At 43.6% G+C, this 21309-nt stretch overlaps 1 protein-coding gene across 4 annotated transcripts in view; it reads left to right on the forward strand.

The window, feature by feature from the left end:
• The window catches only part of ARHGEF3 (Rho guanine nucleotide exchange factor 3), a 311112-nt gene that overhangs the window by 119704 nt on the left and 170099 nt on the right, over positions 1-21309 (forward strand). Inside the window, exon 1 of one of the 4 annotated variants that reach the window (XM_069560634.1) lies at positions 17054-17330. The exons of the other annotated variants lie outside the window; for them this stretch is intronic. Within the exon in view, the coding sequence (XP_069416735.1) occupies positions 17145-17330 (186 nt within the window). The 5' untranslated portion in view covers positions 17054-17144. Of the gene's footprint in view, positions 1-17053; positions 17331-21309 lie in introns of those variants that run through there. 4 annotated transcript variants of the gene reach the window in all.

Raw genomic sequence — 21309 nt, forward strand, 5'->3', positions numbered from 1 at the left:
TGGCTGGCTCCTAGAGGGGCTTCCCTCCCCTTCGGTCCAGTCATCTGCCGCCAGAGAGTCAGGGTCAAAGGGGTCTGCTGTTCACCAGGGTGGGCAAGTAAGGAAACCCACTGGGACTCAGATTTTTCCCCATATGAAAAATGTATCTAACTCACAGGGTTCTTATGAGAATTACATTAAATAATTCATGTTAAATGTTTAGCACTGGGTTTGTGACATTAGATGCTCAGTAAATACTTTTTTGCCCCCTCGCTACAGCTACTGTTATACCTAGTTAGCAGGAGCTGTGGAGAACATTGGGGAAAGTGGGACACGTCTCCTGAAAAGAGAATGAGGGGAAGATACTCCAAACCATGTCCAGCATGGTAGAAAAGGTTTCCATTTTTCTGGTATTTTTCCATATTGTAGGTTGATCAATTCAGGCCTTGGATTATAAGAGACTGAATCTGGACCATTTGCTCTAGCATATATGTGCCATTAAGTTAAAAAAAAAAAGAAAAAAGAAACAACTTACTTGGTGTATATGGGAATGTGCACCAGTTTGGAGGGAGGAAAGAAAATTTCTTGTGGAAAAGCTATTGCATGAATTTTAAATGTAATCTGGAAGTATTCCTGAACATTCTGATGTATTCCTTCTGATAAGTGTGACTTATGGTAATTCGAATCTTATGTACTTTGTGAAGTTTGGCAGTGGATTCAGTTCTGAATTTATTTTGCTCGTGTCTCTCTGTGCTGTCACAGACTGGTACATCGTACTGGCTGTTCTTGGCCTCTTAACTACAGCACCTTAGTTGCCCAATGAAAACATCCAATGAATGACTGCATTCTTTTCATGTTTGTGGTTTTGTTTGCATTCTTGTATGTGAGAAAAATTAACATTATATTTTGAACGGTAAAGATTAGTCTGATGGTGAGGAAACATTTGAAATCATTGACCTCAGCAGGTCAGTCTAAGAATCGGAAATTTTTTAAGGTATTGTTTTCAGGCTGCAGAATTAATCAGCCTGTTTTAAAGTGATAACTGTAATGCTCACAGGATGGATGCTGTCACCGATGTTTAGTGACACTGTTACTTCTTCATCTTTTTGGAAAGCTATTTGTGTCAAGAATCATAAACATATTTATGGCTATCGATCTGATAGTCCGACTTCTAGGAATTTATCCTAAAGAAGTTACCAGAGGTGTGGATTAAGATTTATGGACAAAAATGTTTAGTCCAGTTGTCATTATAGTGATAGAAAAAAATGGAAAAAGTGTAAATGTCTGATAATGTGAAACAGCTGGTATAAATTGTGTTTTATCCATACATGTTCATATTATGCAGCCATAAGGGGATGTTGAGGAAGAGTGCTAATTCAAGAAAAATGTTTATTGTTATGGCTTTAAAAGCAGGAAACAAACTTGTATGTACAGTGAATAATCTGCTATGAAAAAGTTCACTTAGAGGACTGAAAGAAAATATGCCGAAATATTAATAATGATTTCCTCTCTGTGAGGTTATAAGTGACATTTTTTTCTTTGTTTTATTTTGACTTTGCCAAGTTTCTACAAGATGCATACATAATTTTTATAATTAAAGAGAAGAAAAATCAAGGTGAGAAGACAAACTATAATTTTTAAGTGGAGTTTTAGGTCTTAAAGTTTAAGAATATAGCAGAAATAAATCTGAGTCAGAAACTCAATGAATTGGCCTAAATCCCATGGTTACTTAAGATGGAATTTTAAAATAATGACATCTGTTTGTGGAGGAGTTTTAAATGTGAGAACTTGATAAAGGTGAAGTCGGAGGAATTTTGTCTTCCTTTTCTAACAACAACTAAAAAAAAAAAAAATCCATAAATCTTACTTGAATATTTGAGAGGGGAGGAAAGCACCTTAATAAGAATGAATACCATGTACTCAGCCAAGAGAGAAATCACAGTCCTAAAACAGTCATCCCCAAGAGTTAATATTCCAAAGAATTAATAGGTAACTCAGTTGTATCTTCCTCAGTTGGGACACATTATTTTTAATGGGTTCCGGATGATAGCTTGGGACAATACTATAAAATATCACTTTATGATAAGTGATGTTAGCATTATAGAGAGAATTAGAGAAAATTACATAATGTGGCATGAGTTTAGTTTATTATTGAAACTCTGAGGACAATCAATTGCAAACTTGGCTTAGGAATTTAGGAGTCAAAAAGATACTTGCCTTTTCAAAAAGCCCTCTTGTCCCAAAGTATGTTTCCCGTTGTAATATTTGTGTAGTGAAAATCGAAGGTGTTTTTCTCAGGGCTGATCTTTGCCAGACATCACCAAGTTCATTGCCAAATTCTAAAGCTTCTCTCTCAAGGAAGGAAAAAGTTTGAGACTGCAATGGTCTTTTCAAGCCTACAGAATTGGTACAAATGGACAAGATTTGCTGTTCCTGATACATAATAAAGCCTCTTGCTGCCTAGTCTAACAGTCTTGATGTCGTGTCTTTTTTCCTTCTTTTAAAAATATACTCATCTCATTATCCAGAGTGACTCAGAGGCCCTGCATGTGTGCCGCTCAACAGCTTGTCCTCACTTTGCTCTTCATTTTCTCCAACACCCATTGCTCAGGAAGTGGCTTCTCCATCTTGTTTCGTTAGTCATTCTGACGTGGTATATCACAGGCTCCCTCCCTGGAGCCTACCTACTCTTTGAACATCATCTCTCTACTTTAAGAAATGTCGATTTCTCTTCCCTTCTCTACTGGCATTTTTTTTTTCCTATTTTAGGGTTTTGATTTAGAGACTAGTGTTGCCTCTTATATCTCTTATGTGTAATTTTATGTTATTTAATGATATTAAACTTATTTAATATATTAAGAAATATTTCTGCTACCCAAGTCAAAAGGCAAATGCCCAAAAGTGCAGGGGACAAGAATGGGAAAGAAAAATCTTTACTGTGAGGCAAGAAACAGACAATACAAATAAGTTAGTTGATTTAGTGGTACAAAAATCTGTGTCTACATGTGTGTTTGTGTAGGAAACACAGAGTTGGCTTTCCGGGTGTTCACCACTAAACTGCCTTCTGTTCTCACATTTGACATTTGGTTTTATTTCCAGAACTCAATTTCAGAAGTCTCTGGTTTAGCAATAGGGGGAGATAAAAACATTTTCACCTGTTGTTAGTTGTGTTTATGTAAACAAACCCATGCAACTATTGTTGCTTAGAGTCACTGGGCTCATTTCTGCTGGCCTGGCAGGGTTTATGTTGGCAACGGTAAGGAGATGCTATCAACAATTCACTGTGTACTGTTTGCATAACGGGACAGGGCAGCCAGCTCTAGCCAGTTAAGAAAATTAAAAAAAGAAAACATGTGTTGAATTAGTTGGATGATTTTATTAGGGTGCCTGTCTGGTTGGGATGGTGTAACCTGTGACTGAGGAGACAGTGCTCAAGCTCTTAAGAGGTCCCTAGCTATGCTGGTGGGCTAAGGGGGCAGGTGGCTCAGCCTCTAGAACACAGTGGACTGGCCGCTCTGCTGACAAGGAGAGAAACATCAGTGATGAGAATGCTCGTGAAAGCACAGTGTTCAACTGTGTTGCCCTCTGAACCTCAGAGAACCCAGGGCTTTTCCAGAAGCTTGGGCCAAGGGACAATCTGCTGGATTTTCCTTAGTTAATAGCCTTCAACAAGGTTTTCCTGCAAAGACAGGCATCCTGTTAACCACCACTGAGATAACTTGGAAATAAAAACTTTGAAGATGCATAGTGCCTGAATTTACTTCTTCGCTCATGGTCTTAGAACAAAGATACCACTTGACATCGTGACGGTGGAAACATAGGAAATAATGAATTTTTCTTTTTTTCCTATGTGCTTAAGCCACTAGCATGTGACCTAGCAAAGGTTCTTGGCGTGTGGTCCATGGGGCAGTAACAGGAACAGCACCTGAGAGCTCGGGAGCACTGCCAAATCGCAGGCCCCACCACAGACCTGAATCGGCATCTGCATTTTTCTCAAGATGCCCGGGGGATTTGAGGGCACGTTAAAGTGTGAGAAACACTCTAGATTTTGGGGCAGTCTTGGAGATGTAACGTCATCTCAGTAGAGGTTCCACGTGCCAATCTTCAGTCAGGATCAGGGGTGACGGAAATGAACGTGTGGTCTGTCTGCCTTCTCTAGTAAAAGAAGGTGGAGCTATGGTGAATCCCAGTCCACAAGTAGCCGGGACTTTAGAAACTTACCCAGGAGCCGTAATTATTAGTGCAAATGCCTCTGTGGTTCAGATAAGAGTAAAAGAAGCCACAGGCAGGGTTGAGAATTCTGGGATCTTCCACCCCCACTCCTCCGGCCTCACCCTCCTTCTCCACCCGGGGGCACCCAGATCGTAGCAGTCTGTGTTCATGGAAAGGTTCTCTGGGAGCTCTTTCTCCAAAGCAGAGGTTGTATTTTTTCTCACAGTGTGCATATCATAAACCTCTGCTGAGCTTGTGGGGGCCCTGTGGTGGGAAGGCCCCCTCACCCTGACACAGGACTCATCGGCAAGACAGCAGTGATAGAGGAGGGATGGGTGTCCATGTGCCTTGCACTGAGGCCCATGTGTTATGTAATGTGTTTCCTGCCTTTCAGTATTTACCAGTCTTGCTCAGTGTGTCCACTGTCCTGGGTGTTGTTTTCTTTGTTCTGTGACAGAGGAGGAATTTGACCTCTCTGGGGATTCGATCCCGCCCAGCCTTGGCCACTTTTTGGCATGGTTTTTCCTCAGGTGGCAGTTTGCTGGGGGCAGAGGCATATTTTCCAACAGACACCCACCCCCCGCCATGTCTCAGTTTCTTGAGTAGGTCTTCATTTCCAGAGAAATTTGGGGAGAGGCTAAACTGATTACAGGGCTCCAGTGATGCCCTGAGTACATTTCAGATTTGGAATGCAAATTGTTGTCTGTAGTAATTATAGTTTGTGCCATGGCCTTGCTCGGCCCCCATCATCATTATCTTGGTACAGAGTAAGTAGCTCTGTGCTTTCAGAGTAGGAGGTAATGAGGGGGAGAGGGGCGTGTGAAGGACATTAAGGGGTGTTTTCAGAACCTCTCTCCAAGCCTGTGTGAAAGTAGGACAGACACAGATGTGTGGTGGGATGCTGCCACTGACAAGCTCGGTGACCGTGGGCCAGGAGCTCAACCTCTCTGAGCCCCAGTGTGCTCCAGTCGTTGTCTCAGAGCGTTGCCATGGTGATGAGATGTCAGTGATGCGATGGGACATTCAGCAAGATGCCTGGTGAATAATAGGTGTTTAACAGCCGGGAATCTCATTGCCTAGCAAATGCCTGAAGGGTAGGGATCTGCAGTGAAAAACACACACCCTTCTTAAAGGGTAATTCCTGTGCACACAGGAGTTTCCTCTCTCGTCCTGCAGAGGAGCTGTGGTACATCCTTCTCATGCTTCTTGCATCTGCAGAACTTGAGGGCTGGCTTAGAGTGCTGGCTTGCATCAGACTTTCTGTGTGTCCTTTAGTGATTTCATTAACATCTCAGAGCTGTGGGTCTTCTCACTTGTAAAATAGACATCATAATTGTATATGATTCACATGACTGTTGGAAAGATTTTCTGTGAAAACATAAATTTCAGCACCGGTGCTTGGTACAAACTCTAAGAATTTAATATTGTTATCTCCTTTGCAGAGATGAAAAACTCAAGGTTTCAAGGACTAAGTAACTTTCCCAAGCATGCAGTTCATGGGTGGCAGATCCCAGACTCTGACCCAGCAAATTGGCTCTGGCGTCCACATTGATGTCACGGTCACTCTCCCCGAAGGGGATCAAAAGTCACTGCACAAGCTACTGTGGCTCCCCTCCTCAGACCCTTCATTGTTGTTGACACATTCTTTCTTCAATTAGGTTACAACCAATCATAATAAAATAGTTATATTACTATATTAGGTAATAATTACATGTCCTGTAGCACAGTGTTATGTAATATTGTTATGCAACATTACATATTGTTATGTAACATGTAATATTATATAATATAGACCAAAAATTCGTTCAGGTTTTTCCATTACATCTTATGGAAAAACTCAACCGAACTTTGTGGCCTAACCCAATATTTAAGTTAAACCCAAAGTTTTATTCAAGATACATGATTATATACTATAAAAAATATTATATATTTGAAATAATGATAGTAGCAACAGCTATTTGCATAGATTCGCATTCCTATTGAAAATGTCCTAGCCACTGTCAGCACTGATACTTGCTTTTTGTTGTCCCGTGTGGGTGTTTAGTATCCATGATCCTGCTGTAAATTTCACTGTTTATCATACACAGTCTCTAAAAGCTGCTACTGTTACTTAGCATGTGCCAGGCACTGATTTGTTTGATCCTCACACCGATCTGTGGTGGGTGTTCTTAGTATCCTCATTTAACAGATGATGAAACTGAGACACAGAGAAATTAAGCAAATTGCCCGAGGCAACACAGTAAGTAATCGAACTGAGATTTGAATCCAGGTTGCTTGGCTTAGAAGTCCTTTACCTAGTCCTGCTAAACTGCCTCCACTGATGTCCGACCTACTTTCCGGATGCTGTGCCCTCACCATCTCGGCTGGCCTTGGTGCTCCCTGACCGCCTCAGCTGCAGACTTAGGATACCATTCCCTGTGACTGTGTACTGGTCTCACTGAGCCTCAGAAGGTCTCTCTGGGCACTCTTCCTGAATTCCGCAGAGACTCCTTCAGCATAGGAAGCTCTTTGTGTGGACTCAAACATTCTTAACAATAAATAAGAGTCAGTCTTTCATTTTAATGATGACACAACCCAGAGGTGAGGTTCTTATTATCCCACTGGGGGAATGAGGGCAGAGGTGGTTGAAGTTGTACAGTCAAGTAGCAGGGGAATTCCTTCTTTTCTCCATAAATTACAGATGTGAAAGCTCTGTGTAGTTTCACAGTTCAGGAGGGGATGGCTGTGCTTAACTCTTGTTGCAAGGGCAAATTTATCTCACTTCTCATATAACAGAGGGACAGAGTCAGGAAGCATAGACATGGAATTCTCGGTGGTGTTTGTTACAGTTCCTGGCTTTTAGCTCATGCACGTGTACTTTAAATATGTAGCAAATAGAGCACCAGAACATCTCACCCGTGTTATATAGCCATGGCACTGTTACTGATAGAAAAAAAATTTTTTATCTAGTCATGTCTGTTCTTGCCAAAAAAACTCGTGTTGCCCCATTTTCTACAGGATAGAGTTGGCATGCCTACCTTGGTTCCAGCCTTCTCTTGGCATGCCTACCTTGGTTCCAGCCTTCTGTCTCCTGGCCTTCCCACCCTGTCCCTTCCACAGGCCCTTTGAACATGTCACCTCTTCCTGGATGAACCGTGCTGTCCCGCCTCCTCTCCTTTGTTCTGGTCCTCCTCCCCTCAGCCTGGCAACTCCTGCACGTTCCCAACACCCTGTTCAAATGGTGCTTTCACTCAGGGGAAACGTGAGAATAGTCCCTGGTGATCCCTCTGTGTGACTGGTGCTCCAGGACTGTGGAAAGTGGCAGGGTGAGCAGCCAGCATTGTTGGCAGGCCTGTGTCCCTGGCCTGTGAGCATCTCCGTGGTGTTTTTGTATGTTGACTCAGCGCAGAGCTAGGCTCTTCTCTGTTGAGTGAAGGACTTCCTCACCCTCTTTACACACACCTGGCTGCATTTTTTCCATAAGGAGGATCCATGGAAAATAGACAGAACATGTGGTATAAGATCTGAAATGTGAGGCTATGGGCTCCATGAGAGCTGGGTCAGCCCTGTGGCTCCAGAGCCTGCATTGTGGTCGTGTCTCATTCCATTGCTGTCAGACAGCTGCTTGAATGAGCCCTATGGTAATGATCCCTTATTGCAGGCCTGGGTTCAAAACCTCTTTGCATCACTGCCATGCTTGAACAATTCCTTAACCCCTCTGAGCCTATTTCCTTATCTGTCAGTGAAGGATAAAAAAAAGTACCTATCTCATAGGGTGACCATAGAATTGAATGAGTTTAATATAATGTCTGAAGCCTTTGACTGTGTGGATCACAACAAACTGTGGGAAATTCTTAAAGACATGTTAGAATACAGACCACCTTACCTGTCTCCTGGAAAACCTGTAAGCAGGTTAAGTAGCAACAATTAGAATTGGACATGGAACAATGGACTGGTTCAGAATAGAGAAAGGAGTACATGAAGGCTGTATACTGTCACCCTGCTTATTTAACTTATATACAGAGTACATCATGCAAAATGCCAGGCTGGATGAATCACAAGCTGGAGATTCACAAATGAAGATTGCTGGGAGAAATATCAACAACCTCAGGTATGCAGATAATACCACTCTAATGGCAGAAAATGAAGAGAAACTAAAGAGCCTTCTGATGAAGGTGAAAGAAGAAAGTGAAAAAGCAGTATCCAAAAAACTAAGATCATGGCATCCATTCCTGTCACTTCATGGAAAATAGAAGTGGAAACAGTGGAAATAGTGGCAGATTTTATTTTATTTGGCTCCAAAGTTACTGCAGATGGTGATTGCAGCCATGAAATTAAAAGATGCTTGCTCCTTGGAAGGAAAGCTATGACAAATCTAGACAGCATATTAAAAAGCAGAGACATCACTTTGCCAACAAAGGTCTGTATAGTCAAAGCTGTCATTTTTCCAGTAGTCATGTATGGATGTGAGTTGTACCATAACGAAGGCTGAGCACTGAAGAATTGGAGCTTTTGAATTGTGGTGCTGGAGAAGACTTTTGAGAGTCCCTTGGGCTGCAAGGAGATCAAACCAATTGATCCTAATGGAAATCAATCCTGAATATTCATTGAAAAGACTGAAGCTCCAATACATGGCCACTGAGATACAAAGAGTTGACTTAACTGGGAGAGACCCTGATGCTGGGAAAGATTGAGGGCGGGAGGAGAAGGGAGTGACAGAGGATGAGGTGATTGGATAATATGACCAACTCAGTGGACATGAGTTTGAACAAACTCCAGGAGATAGTGAAGGATAGGCAAGTCTGGTGTGCTGCAGTCCATGGGGTCACAAAGAGCTGGACATGACTTAGTGAAACTGAACAACAGCAAGAGCACATCTAGTGTCTGGCATGGAACAAGCCTCTTGATCAATGGTGGTTGTTATTGTTATTAATAATGAAATAAATTAATCACAGGATGTCTGCTGGAAAGGAAATGAATAGGGTGTTGTGATAAAGGACAAGATGGTGATGTGTGGGATGTGGTCCTTTAGACAGACTGGTCATTGAAGGCTTCCTGTAAGCTGGGACTGAACTATAAGGAAGACGCGGCTGCAGTATGAAGAGTTGGAGGAAACAGTTTGCAGTAGAGAAAGTGCAAGGGCCCTGAGGCAGAAAAGAATCTGATGAGGAACAGCATGTGTGCCTGGAGCTTAGGAGGAAGGAGGAGAGTAGAGTGAGATTGGGGTCCAGCAGGGAGATAGGGGCCGAGTGATACAGGGCCTTGCAGGCTGAAGGGCAGTAATTGGACTGAATTGGAAGTGTGAAAGAATATATTCAGCCCTTATGCTCAGAATCATTCTTTGGGATTGGTTTCTGGATTCCTCTGGCTTTAGCCCGTCCTGTGTTCTGTGCACGTGAACTAACTCCTAACAAGGAAACCCAGCTGTGACTGATTAAGCAGAAAAAGAATTGACTGGAAATCGGAAGCTCAGAGAATTTAGGAAGGATCAGGGAATCGGGAACAACCCAAATTATACTACCAAACATTTCCTGCAAGATTACCGCGGCTGCCACTGCTGGGCAGGTGTGCATACATACCATGGTTTGCCCCGCCAGCGCTGGTTACAGGACACGGCTACTCAACCTGCCCTCACTGCCACCTCTGCGAGCTGCCCCCACCCTCACCAGAACAGCCTGCAGTATCCCCGCTGCTTTCCCTGCCAGCTTCTGCCCAGTCTGCGGTGGGAGTCTCCGATTGCCAGTGCCTCACTCGTGCCCAGCGGCCAGGGAAACTGGGAAAGCAAGTGTATGGCGCCCTCGTCTCCTCTGGTAGAATGTGGGCTCTCGTTCCTGAAGTGGGGCTTCCCTTATCCTGGGGTGGGGAGGTGAGCTGCAGAGCATCCCGAGGGTGATGAATGTCCCTCACAGAGACACGGAGTAAGTGACTCACACGGTCCCATGGCCTCAACAGTGTGCGTCTAATAGGCAGTGGCACTTTAAGGAAGACCTGATTGCTTTTCTCTTAGACACTGATTTTTCAAAAAGCAGTGCCAAATTTGGAAGCAGCTATTTCTCAGTCTGATGAGAGGCTAGGAGCTTTTTTTTTTTTTTTGGAAATTAATTTCATTTGTGCAGGTGTGTGGGGAAGCATGTTTCTCCCATGTTTATCACAGATTTGCATTCCTGTTGGAAATGCCCTGGCCATTGTCAGCGCTTATAATTGCTTCTTGTTATGGCCACGTGGGGCTTATTGTCTAAGATTTTGCTGCAAAGTTTATTGTTTATCTTATATTGTCTCCAGGAAGCTGCATGCGGAAATCTCTGAGTCTTACCAGGAAGTCTGATTTAAAGGGACAGCCTCGGGGCAGAGCCCTAACTGGGAGGAGGCATTGAGCTTCCACCCAGAATCAGCTTCCCTCGGGTGGGAGCTGGGAGGAAGGAAGGCTTTTCTGACTACCTCCCACTTGGTTTGCCAGTTTCCAGTGTTTGGGTGATTCCTTTTTGATTTGGACTTAAGGGGAAAAGTGGCAATATTTATTCTTCTAGTATACAGATATATACCAAACAAAAAACAAAAAAAACCACTTTCACTGTTGTGTAGGCAGAATGACGCTCTGAGTCATGTGTGTATACATGCTTTTCAATCTCTTGGTATTTTGTTGGAAGTGTTTTCATTGAAGCTTTAAATTTTTTTGATGGACACAAGGATTTCAAAGAAGTTAGCATTATAACATCTAAAAAATAAATGGGGCTTGAGTTTTAACCACCTTTCCATTTTCCCGCCTATTGGAAGGAAGAGGGAAAAAAATGAGAAATTGCCAATTTCCTTTGCCTTTTTCTTACTCTCTTTCAAATCAAGATGAAAACGAAGCTATCTTAGATTTGGTAGCAACTTTTCAGTGTGCTCAGAGGAAGACCTGAAACAGTATCTATAATGACGCCAAAACCCTTCCTTTTCTGCTTGAAAAATCATTATTCCTGTTTTACAGATGAGAAAACTAAGAGTCAAGGAAGTTAGGAAGTGACTTACCAGATCATTCAACTAGTAAACGGCAGAGCCAAATATCACAGAGCTCCCCTATTCATTTACTGTCCATCATTCCAGCCAGCCAGGTGTTCCCAGAAATTATCCCTAAGGAGATATCTGGAGTCAAAACACTAGCGAGACACTTTTTTAAAAGAATGATTTCTGCTTTGGTTATGTATTTTTAACTCAGACATTCAGTTTGTCTCAATGTGTTTTTTGATATAAGCAAATTACTTTCCAAATGCCCCCTGAGTATTCAAGTGGTAGGAGTACTACCCTCCTCATATTTAGATTTTCTACTTCTAACCAGTTTTGACAGTTTAACGTCAAAGAGTAAGTCTCATTTCCAAGGAAGGAAGCTCTTTGGCTGACTGATATCATCTAATCAGTTTTTAAACTTTGTTTTTTTTTTTTTTTTTCCTAAGAACTGGTTAGAGGTCAGCAACCTGCTGGAGTTTCACTTTTAACTGATAGTTTAACAAAGAGTACTTGACAGTCCTTTGAAAAAACTGTATTCAGGGTATTCACATTTCTAAGAAATTGAGTGAGCTTCTTGGAAGCGCCCCAGTCTGCTCCACGCAGAAATTCTTCAGGCTTCCTTGCTCATGTTCTTAAAGGAGGTAGAACCCCAAGGACCAGCCTAGGTTAATGGCTGTTTCACAGGGCACATCAGAAGATGGCTCTCCTTATTTTTCATTTGCTTTTTAAAATAGCTGTCTATGTATTGGTTGCCAAAATCATGTCAGAAATGTGATAAATAAAAGTTCAGATTTGTTTAGAGAAAAAAACTGATTCAAGCTATTGCTCATAACAAAACAAGCAAGACAAGCCCTCAGGATTAGCAATCTGTTGAGACCTCCGTGTTCAAGCCTCATTTATTTTTAGTTCTTGTGTTGCAGCAATAGATGAAGACTTTTCTATTTATTCATTCTTGACCCTGGGCAGCCAGGTCTGCTCCCACATTCTTCTCGGCATGCTGTTATCTTGTTGAGCTGCAGTATTAAGGAGGGCTCTAGAAGAACATCAGCATTTTCAAATGGTGACAGTCTCTTAAGTCAAACCATCTTGCCTCCAACCAACACTGGCCTGGTGTGGAGTCTGGACCTGCTCCCCCAGGATGCCCCAGCTTGTTCAAGTTTTGCTTAATTTAACCACACTTCCAGCACCAAGGAGTAGATATGAAATTATGCAATAAAAATGTGTGACCACAAGTAAACTCCCAGGCTCCAAATTACTTTGAAGTTCTCTTTATTTCCTACTGGCTTGCCATGCATTATGCCTTCCTGCTAACCTAGTAATACCAAAGAGTATTCCTGTACCTCCCCTCTCCACCACAGCATAAATTTCGTTTCTTCTCAGTCTTAATTTGAATTTGACAACAGCCTCAGGAACTAAGATCTGTGATGTAACACGTTTCTAACGTTGGAAACTTGGCTCAAGCAAGGTGCAGTATACTATTTTAATTTGGTTACTGCTTCTACTCCATTTTAATGGGATTGTTTTACTACCTATTTTTCAATTCAATTTGTGGAATTATTTTAAAATGTAAGGCATCAACTGGGATATGGTCACAAGCCCTGAAATTCCCAGACAACTTCTGATCTTTTGTGAAATCTATGGCTTCTTGGGTGCAAATAGGAAAGAGGTTGAATAAAAGAAATCAGAATAAACATTTGAATGGAAACAACCACCATTAGTCACCAGCTTTTAATGAAGAAATAATTCTGCTGAAATCTCACCATCTTGTTTTATGTAAATGAACTTATGACAGCCCTAGTGAATTTTTTAAAATAATATTTTTCGTGAGAAAGTGGCTTGAAACCTCGCAACAGCTCTTGCTATAAGTTAATAGGCTAACAGCATAAGAAACACATCACTTTGAGCTCTAGTGACACAAGGAAGTGGGGGAGGGGTGCGATCTTAATGAGGCCCCTATTTTGGTGCTAGTCTCTTTGGAGTTCAATAAGAAGTAGCTACCACTGCAGTTATTCACCAGGTGTGGAAGAACAGGGACCTTTTTTGCAAACCTATAGGTGCCTTCTAGGTAGTTTCCCATTGACAATATCTAATGATTCAGGTTTCACATATTTAAAGAAAAGTATCATACCCTGAGAACTCCCACCCCCAGAATTTCATAGTTTTTTGTTTTTGTTTTTTTTCCCCTTTTTAACATCTCACTCTAATTTATGTAGAATATACTTTGACTGAGTATGAAGTAGAACCTTAAAGTGGGGCTTTTCTTTATAAGAACTGAATTGTCCTGTTTGTTAGCGGTCCTTCTTTCCTCCAGTGGTTTGCAGTCAACATTTGCTGTATGTCAGATTCTGGCTATCCCAGGGCGAGTGTTGGGCAATCTGTCCTACGGCTATATGCAGACAGCCGGCGCTTTGAGGTCAGCCCACCTGGCTCCCCACCAAACCCTGCCACCTCTAGGCCCTCTGGGGCAGGCTCACACCACCAGCTTGAGTCTCAAGTTTTAAAAAAATCTATATGGTAGAGATAATAGGAAGGCCCACCTGGAGATAGTTGCGAGGATCAAATTTTAAAATTCTCATATTAAAACATTAAAAATCTGCAGTCATCATTAATGGTTTCAGTAATTATGGCTTTAGGACTTTTTAATATCTGTGCACAGGTGCACTTTCATCATGAGTTACATTGTCAGGAATGAGCAACTGAGAGGTGACATTTCACGTGTGTCTCTTAACGCTTGCTGACTGTCCACAGGGCAGGAGCTGATGAACAAAGGTGCTCCCGTACCATGCTTTGCAGAGCAGTCCAAGATGTGAACAATGTGGAAAGATGATATTAAGTGAAGAAAGCAAGTGCTAAAGTAACGTTTAAAGCTTTGCATGTTGGACAAATGTATTTAAAAAGTGATAAAACACAAGTTTACGTGTGTTTACATGGAAGGAAATGTCTAAAGGATCACCAGCAATGGTAGCAAACTGGTGGCCCTTGGGTCAAGTCCACCAGCAACTGTGCTTTGTGTGGCTTGCATAGAATTTTTAAAAAAGATGAATTAGTTGCCAGCAATTAAAAATTGGGAAATTTCATGTAAAATCCTAAATTCCCAGCTTCTCTTGAAAAATTGGAATGTCTGTTCACTTGCGCCATTAGTCCCTTGGGACTCCAGTAAGCTGGAACTTTCCTAAGGCAAGTACTGTCAGTGGTGTCCAATGCCTGCCAAGCCACTTCTTTCCCATCCCTTACCCCCATTGTCCTAAAGGCGTTTAGGTTTGTTCACCCCCAAATGGCAACCCACTGCAGTATTCTTGCCTGGAGAATCCCATGGACAGAGGAGCCTGGCAGACTGTAGTCCATGGGGTCACAAAGAGTCGGACATGACTGAGCAATTTTCACTTATCTGCCTCTGGTTTTGACACAGTGCCTCTGGCAAGTGGGATTGTGGTGAGGCAAAAATCGAGGCCTTTGGGAAGATTCACTTGTTACACTATATACTTCTGTGTGGTTCGAATGTATTATAATGACACTAGGGTACTTTTAAAACGTAAATATCAGTAGAAAAACGTGTTTGAATAGTCCATGGTATCTTAGATGCCATGTGGAGAAAACCCACATCCCATACCTTTATAAGCTCTCATTATAATGCTCAAAGTGAACTTACGCCTCCGAGGTGCCCTCTGCCCAGGCGATCTCATTACGGGAGTTGTTCTTCCTGTCATAGCCGGGGCATCAGAGGGAAGGGCCGCGCCCGGCTCTTCCCTTCCCTTTTGCAGGCTGTGCCCTTTATCTCCTGTCAGGGGCTCTGCTGGTCCTCCCGCCCTCCCTCCCTCTGCTGTGGCTACCTGCCCCAGAGCCCACTCAAGTTTCACCTCTTCCACAAAGTACTGCAGCCCACAGGTTTCGATTCTTCTTTCTCATTCACAGTCAGCAGCCCGGAAGTTAGGCTTAATCATTCTAGGATTCGTTCATGTGAATGTACCCTTCCTCCCCCAGGAAAGAAAGAAACTCCAGTGCCCTGTGATCACCTCACATTGCCTTTGGCTCCTGCCTGGGGTGGACCCTGGTCTTGGTGGCTGAGGCCCCTGCAGAGGGAAATTCCTCCAGGATTCCAGTGCCTGCACTTATGGGGAAGAACCCTTGGTCCTTGGTCCTCAGAGAATTGGCATTTTTCATTAGCTGAGCTACTGCCAGGGCTGGTTAAGCTTAGCTTATTTACAGGCCTATACAAATCAGGACCTTTTCTATGCACGAGGCCAGAGCAGGAAGCCTTTTTAGGAACACTTCCCCTCCCCACCATAGCACTGCTTACCCCAGGTTTGCTTTGTGGGTGGTCTGGCTTTGGAAAATAGAGGATCCTGAGGACTACCTGAAGCCCATTTTTTGTGGACACCGCTGTTTGATTTTCACACTTTACCAAGTGTTTCCTGGGTACCTGGCCAAGGAGGTACCACATATAGGCCTTGAGGTGACCCACATGCTTGCCTGAAGGGCTTGAGCCTTTTCACAGTGATTTCACTTCCCTCTTTCCCCAGACAGGTGGGACCCCCGTCACGCTCTCTGAAGCAGGATGCAGGCCTGTCATAGCAGTACTTTCAAAGTATTTGCCTTTCTTCCTAAGCGCTCATATGGGTCTGCACCCCACTGCCCTTGCCCTTGAACACCCCTCAGAATCCTGCCCATGTGTCTCTGGCTCTAAGAAGCCTTCCCAGAATTTGTCCCTATGAAAAATGCATTTGCCAGGCTCAGTAATTTCTTGGCTCCCTCAACGCTTTTTGCAAATTCCTGGCAGCATTTGTTTTGTTTCTGGTCATCTTTGGTTCATCTTTGCACTGCCACAGCCTGGCGCATCCTTCCATAGCATGCTTATGTAACTCACTCTTCAGAGACCAAATGTTAGCACCCGGCTGCTGGCCCAAGAATGGGCGGGTAGAGCATTTCTGTTAAGCTCTGAGGTTGAGTCTTGGATTGAAGCTTATCAAATGAACCCTCTGTCTTTGATGAGTCCCCCCCATTGTACTCAGGGCTGAGACAGGCAAAGGCTCTTAAAAATCTGTGCATTTATAAGAATGTCTTGAGGAGTCCTGGGCTAAATCTTTCTGCTGAAAGTTACAGTTAGAAAGATGGTTGCAAATCGAATACCCACCCTGTTACAGAACTAAAAAATAAAAATTAAGAATTGAAAGCTACCCTGGAGTTATGTCTGCTTGGGTTCAAGTCCCTCTGCCACTGTGCTAGGAGGGTAAGGGTGTTGATTTGTTTGTGGTGAAGGGTTGAATAGGCACGGTTTCCATCTGAAACCTTGTAGTTCACATGACTGTCTCACCCAATAAGTCTGGGTCTTGTCAAAGGCAAGGGACTAGGGCACGGTGTTCATTGGTGAGATCCCCAGTTCATAAAATGAGAAATGTCAGCCACGAGTTGTTTCCGTCAGGACTCGGAGGCGAGCAGTAAGGCCTTTTGTTAGTCCTGTTAAAAGCTGAAAGAGAGGTTTCTAGAAGCAACTCTTTTGAAGGGTCTCTGAAGAGAAAATTTGTCTAGGAAAAAAAGAAAGGAACGGATGGGTGGAGTGTTTACCATCACCCTCATTTGTTGAGTTGCTATGAAATTAGGATTCAGCGTAGACTTTGCATGCCAGGCAGGGCCCTGACTCCTGGGTGAAGTTCAAGTGGACTGTTGATTCCTCTTTGAGCACATACACAGCTCTCCTCCCAGTGTCCCTTCTCTATCCATTTCACCCCAACGTTTGGGTCTACAAAGCATGGTATCCTGGCAGTGAGCCCTTTAGAGTTGCCGGAATGCCCAGCACGGCTTTAGGTGGGGACCCGCTTAAGCATTGTTGTTCCTTACAGGCTGGGAGTTGCCAGCCAGAAACTGAGTTTCTGGTGTGCCTTTGAATGCCAGGAGGCAGGGTGCTCTGAAAAAGCAGCAGCAGGCAAGGAAACCGCTGGAGGTGGGGAGCTCTGGGCTGGTGTGCTTCTCGGCGTCTGACAATGTAACTGATGGCCCCCTGTCACTTCCTGTCGTACAGCCCAAGTAGTGGGGAGGAGTTCCTTGAGGGAAAGCATGCTCTGCTCTGCTCAGAGAATCCCGTCCGAAGGGCGCCGCCGCAGTTAGGGGCGGAGGACTCTGTGTGGATGAGGTCGGAGCGCCCCATGGTGTGGTGCTGCTTCTTTGTTCGCACTCAGGTAAGCTCCCTGCAGCAGGACCAGGGGTAGACGGGCTCTCAGTTCCCACCCAAGCCTGGCTGGACCATTCCAGGAGCTGAGGTGTGGGAGGGGGCAGCTGTCTGCATCTCCCAAGAAACTGATCAAGGAGGCGCTCAGAGCACCTGGGACGATGGAGGCACACTTCTGCCTAGCTGAAGTACATGAATCAGAAAAGAGCTGTGCGGTTGTGCTCAAGACCACAGATGTTTGTGCTTGGTGGGGACGGTGAGTTATGTGGAGTGCCTCACTGTCAGCGCTTCCTTCAGCATCTGTGATTGGAAGAGAGCAAGGGGAGGGGGTCTTTCGTTCTTTGCTCCATCATGCCAGTATTTTAATTTTTACAAGACACGGGTTTTCATTAAATGGGAAGGAGAAAGTAAGTGAGTGTATGAGTGTGTGTGTTAAAATAGCAAAGTGGATTTTCATGACCTTTTCTTCTTTGGATTGAAAGATGCCTAAACTCAGTTTTGGAAGTTCATTCTGCGTGGAGCAATTTTTTTCATAAGTTTCCTTAAAATTCTGGTGTTTTGAATGTGTTCATCATTGGGAAGACGAGGCCAGATAATACCAGGGGAGACTCAGACTCACTGGTATTCTCATCAGTAGTACTGGTGCCTGTCTGAGTAATTTCAGAAGAAGTGGCTGGAAATGTTATGTTTCCATGGGCAGAAGAGTGATTAGGAGCCCTGAAGCTTTACTCTCTCTACTCCTTTTGTTTGTTTGTGGGTAAGTGTTAAAGCTTTGGATAAGCCAAAACGATGTGTCCAAGAAAATCCTCATTGCTTTTTCTGTTTCTTTCACCAGAATTGTGTTTCTAAGACTGATGTTTGTAATACTAATTCCAAGTCTTGTACATGGCCATTATAGACATACATTTTTAATCTTTTCATGTGATATGTGTGATTTTGCTATGTTTTTCCTTTCCCATGTTACTCACCTCGCTATTCACTCACCCTGATAAAGAATTAATTTTAAGCCTTTGAGATACGGAAATTAGTAATACAGATATGGATAGCAGTTATTAGATATGGAAATTATTTTGTATGGTTTACTATACTTCAGGGATAGTTAATATAATATTAAAATATTACAGTAATAGCTAATGTGTATTAGGTAGTGTTCACATTACTTGCATCAGCTCATAAAATTCTTACATCACTGTAGGGGTTGGCTGTTATCATCATCCCCGCTTTGCAGGGATGATGGTAAAACTTGGATGTGGCAAGGATAGATACTCTGCTTCTGATCTCCTTGATGGTTACCAGTGGGTCAGGCTTCAGGCTCAGGCAGAATGGATCCAGAAATGACATTCTTGGCCATGGGTGCACTTGATGATTTTAATGACAAGGCCCTTCATATATCTCGTATCAAGTGTGGCATCTTCTATAACACTTTGCTCTCTAAAACGTTTGCAAATAAGCTCATTTTGGCGGATGTTTGCCTTGGTCCAGTTGGCACCTACATAAGAGGCATCTGCGATAAGTCACTGCCTTCTCTGGACTCAGTTTCACACCTGTCAAACAGAGATGTCTCTAAACTCGTTTCAACTCTGATATGAATCTAAGGTATGACTTTTAAACAAAAAGTAAAAAATAGTTCTCTTGTCTTTCCTGTTTCAAAGTCAAGTGATTTAATAAATGCTTTTACTTACACATTTTCCCAGGTATATGCACTGGAACTCAAAATGTACCTGGCTGCCTGGCTATTGACCTTAATTCCGCTCTTGAAAATAGTATTGAATAAATTTGTATGTCTTGGCTCTGAGAGTCTCTAGAGCAGGGATCTGGAAGAGTTGAGTCTGGGTGTAGGAGAGGCAGTTGGGAGCTGGATGTGAGTAGAGGGAAAGAGAAGGGAGAAACCCTTGAATGGTCTCATAAGTCCATCTTCTGAGGTCTGTGCAGGAATGGTGGAGTGTAACAGTTAAGGGCAGCGTTTTAGAACCACGTAGTTGTAGGTTTCAGTCCCAGATTTGCCTCTTGCCAGCTGTGTAATCCCAAGCACGTTACCAAACCTATCAATGTGTTTTCTCCTTGTAAAGTGGGGGTAATCAATAGTGCCCACCTTATAGGGTTGTCTTGAGGAGTAAGTGAAGTGACTTACGACAGTGCTGAGAACAGAGCCCCCACTCAGCAAACATGACCCATGTCCCAGGTCTTGCTGACCATAGATGTCAGTGGCTCCCAGAGAAATGAATTCATAGTGTCTAAGAGCTCAGCAACCATAGGGCTGAAAAACATCTTATATCTCAAGTGAAACATGGTCCTGATTGGATCTTGTGGCGGGAAGGAAGCAGCGTGCTACACAGAGAAGTCAGTCCTTCATTTTAGAGCCCCAGTTCCAGCCATGCTTTTACACCTTTCCCAGAACACCGAGTGGGTGCCATGGAAGGGGAAATTGACTCAAGCCAGATCCTAAAAAAGGCCTGTCTTGATGGAACACTCAGCAGTATGACTCGGAGAGGGCAAGGTCAGGGTGGTGACCCTGCACGTCCATTGGGAGAGAAACAATGGGTGACTTTAGTGCCTAAATATAGACCACGTGGATGTCACTTGGGGAAGCCATGGCGGGTGGGTCTCTTGGGAGGAGCTCAGAAAGCAGCCTGTGTGTGCCAGCCCTTGCTCTGCCAGCCCTCTCTTTCTGAATAATTTTGTCCATATTCTAAGTGTTCCGCATCCCTTGAGTGCCTGCTTCTGTTTGTCAGCCTTATTTATGTCCCTATCTCTTCCCTCCCAAGTCTTCCTTGTAGCATTTACTATACCTCTCTCCCTTGTTTCTCACAGACCCCACCCACCCCTGCCATAAACCCCCAGTGTTCTCACTACCTGCCATGGGAGCTGGCATGGGAGCACTGGCCTGGGAGTCAGGAGTTTGGGGTCAAGTTCGAGGCTTTGCAGGTAAGCTTGGCCACCGCTGCAGGTCCCTGGCTGCCAGGTTCTCCAGGGACATAATTGGACCTGGAAGGTAGCACTCTGAGTTCACACCCTCACTGCCACTTAACCTTGGGCAAGTTCTTTATCTCTCCTGGCTTGAGTTACCTCACCTGTGAAATGGAGATGATAGTATCTGCTTCTGATGCTATGAAAAGTTTATAAAATAGTATCTGTGAAACTCCTGAAACAGGGCATCATATAGGTGCTCAAAAATGCTAGCTATGATTGTGATTTGTAGGAAAATGAGACTTGAGTAGGACCAGTGTTTTCCTAAACTGCAGTTATGTGTCCCATATCCCCATACCACTTTCACTGTTATTTTTCACTTACTGTGTTTCTTTAAATTATCTAGTTGTTCTTTGGTTTGGCTTTGAACTTAGGTTCATCCTGAGCAGTAGGAGTGCTAAAGTCACTAAATACCATGATGTGTTTCCTAAAACGCATTACAATAACTACCCCTTGGTCTGCTGCACATGGTCTGAAATGATTCTTTGTCACCACCAGCTCCACTTCCCACACTGGGGACTGCAGAGCCAGTGGCTTTGAGCGTCTGGGCCCAAGTTGTTGCCTGCTGTGATTTTTGACAATGCTCCTTCCCACCAGAGCTAACAGCCAGCCCATCCTTTCATACATCAGACGCTGCCTAAGAACAAGCTTTGTGTTTGACTCTGTGTCAGGTGCCAAGATGGCCAAAATATGGGTCTCTGTGTCCCCTGCCATCTTCTCCAAATGGGACATTAACAGCTTAGAGAAAGTGTGCTACAGAGAGCCACAAAATGACCTAGTTGCTGAAATCCCACTGTAAGAGAAACCAGGGCCAGCCACTCTCTGCTTGAAATTTCTGGTTATGGGTATAGGAGTATGTCTCAGTCAGCTTTTGCTGAGTAACAACTACCCCAATCTCAGGGGCAAGCAATATCAAGAATTTATTCTCATGCTCACAAGGGTGCAGGTTTTCTGTGGCTCTGTCTCATGCAGGTCTGTGAGCTAACCCACATGTATATTCTCCTGTGTAGACCAAAAGATCC

Source organism: Ovis canadensis, chromosome 19 (assembly GCF_042477335.2).
Source record: "Ovis canadensis isolate MfBH-ARS-UI-01 breed Bighorn chromosome 19, ARS-UI_OviCan_v2, whole genome shotgun sequence".
NCBI classification, from domain to species: domain Eukaryota; kingdom Metazoa; phylum Chordata; class Mammalia; order Artiodactyla; family Bovidae; genus Ovis; species Ovis canadensis.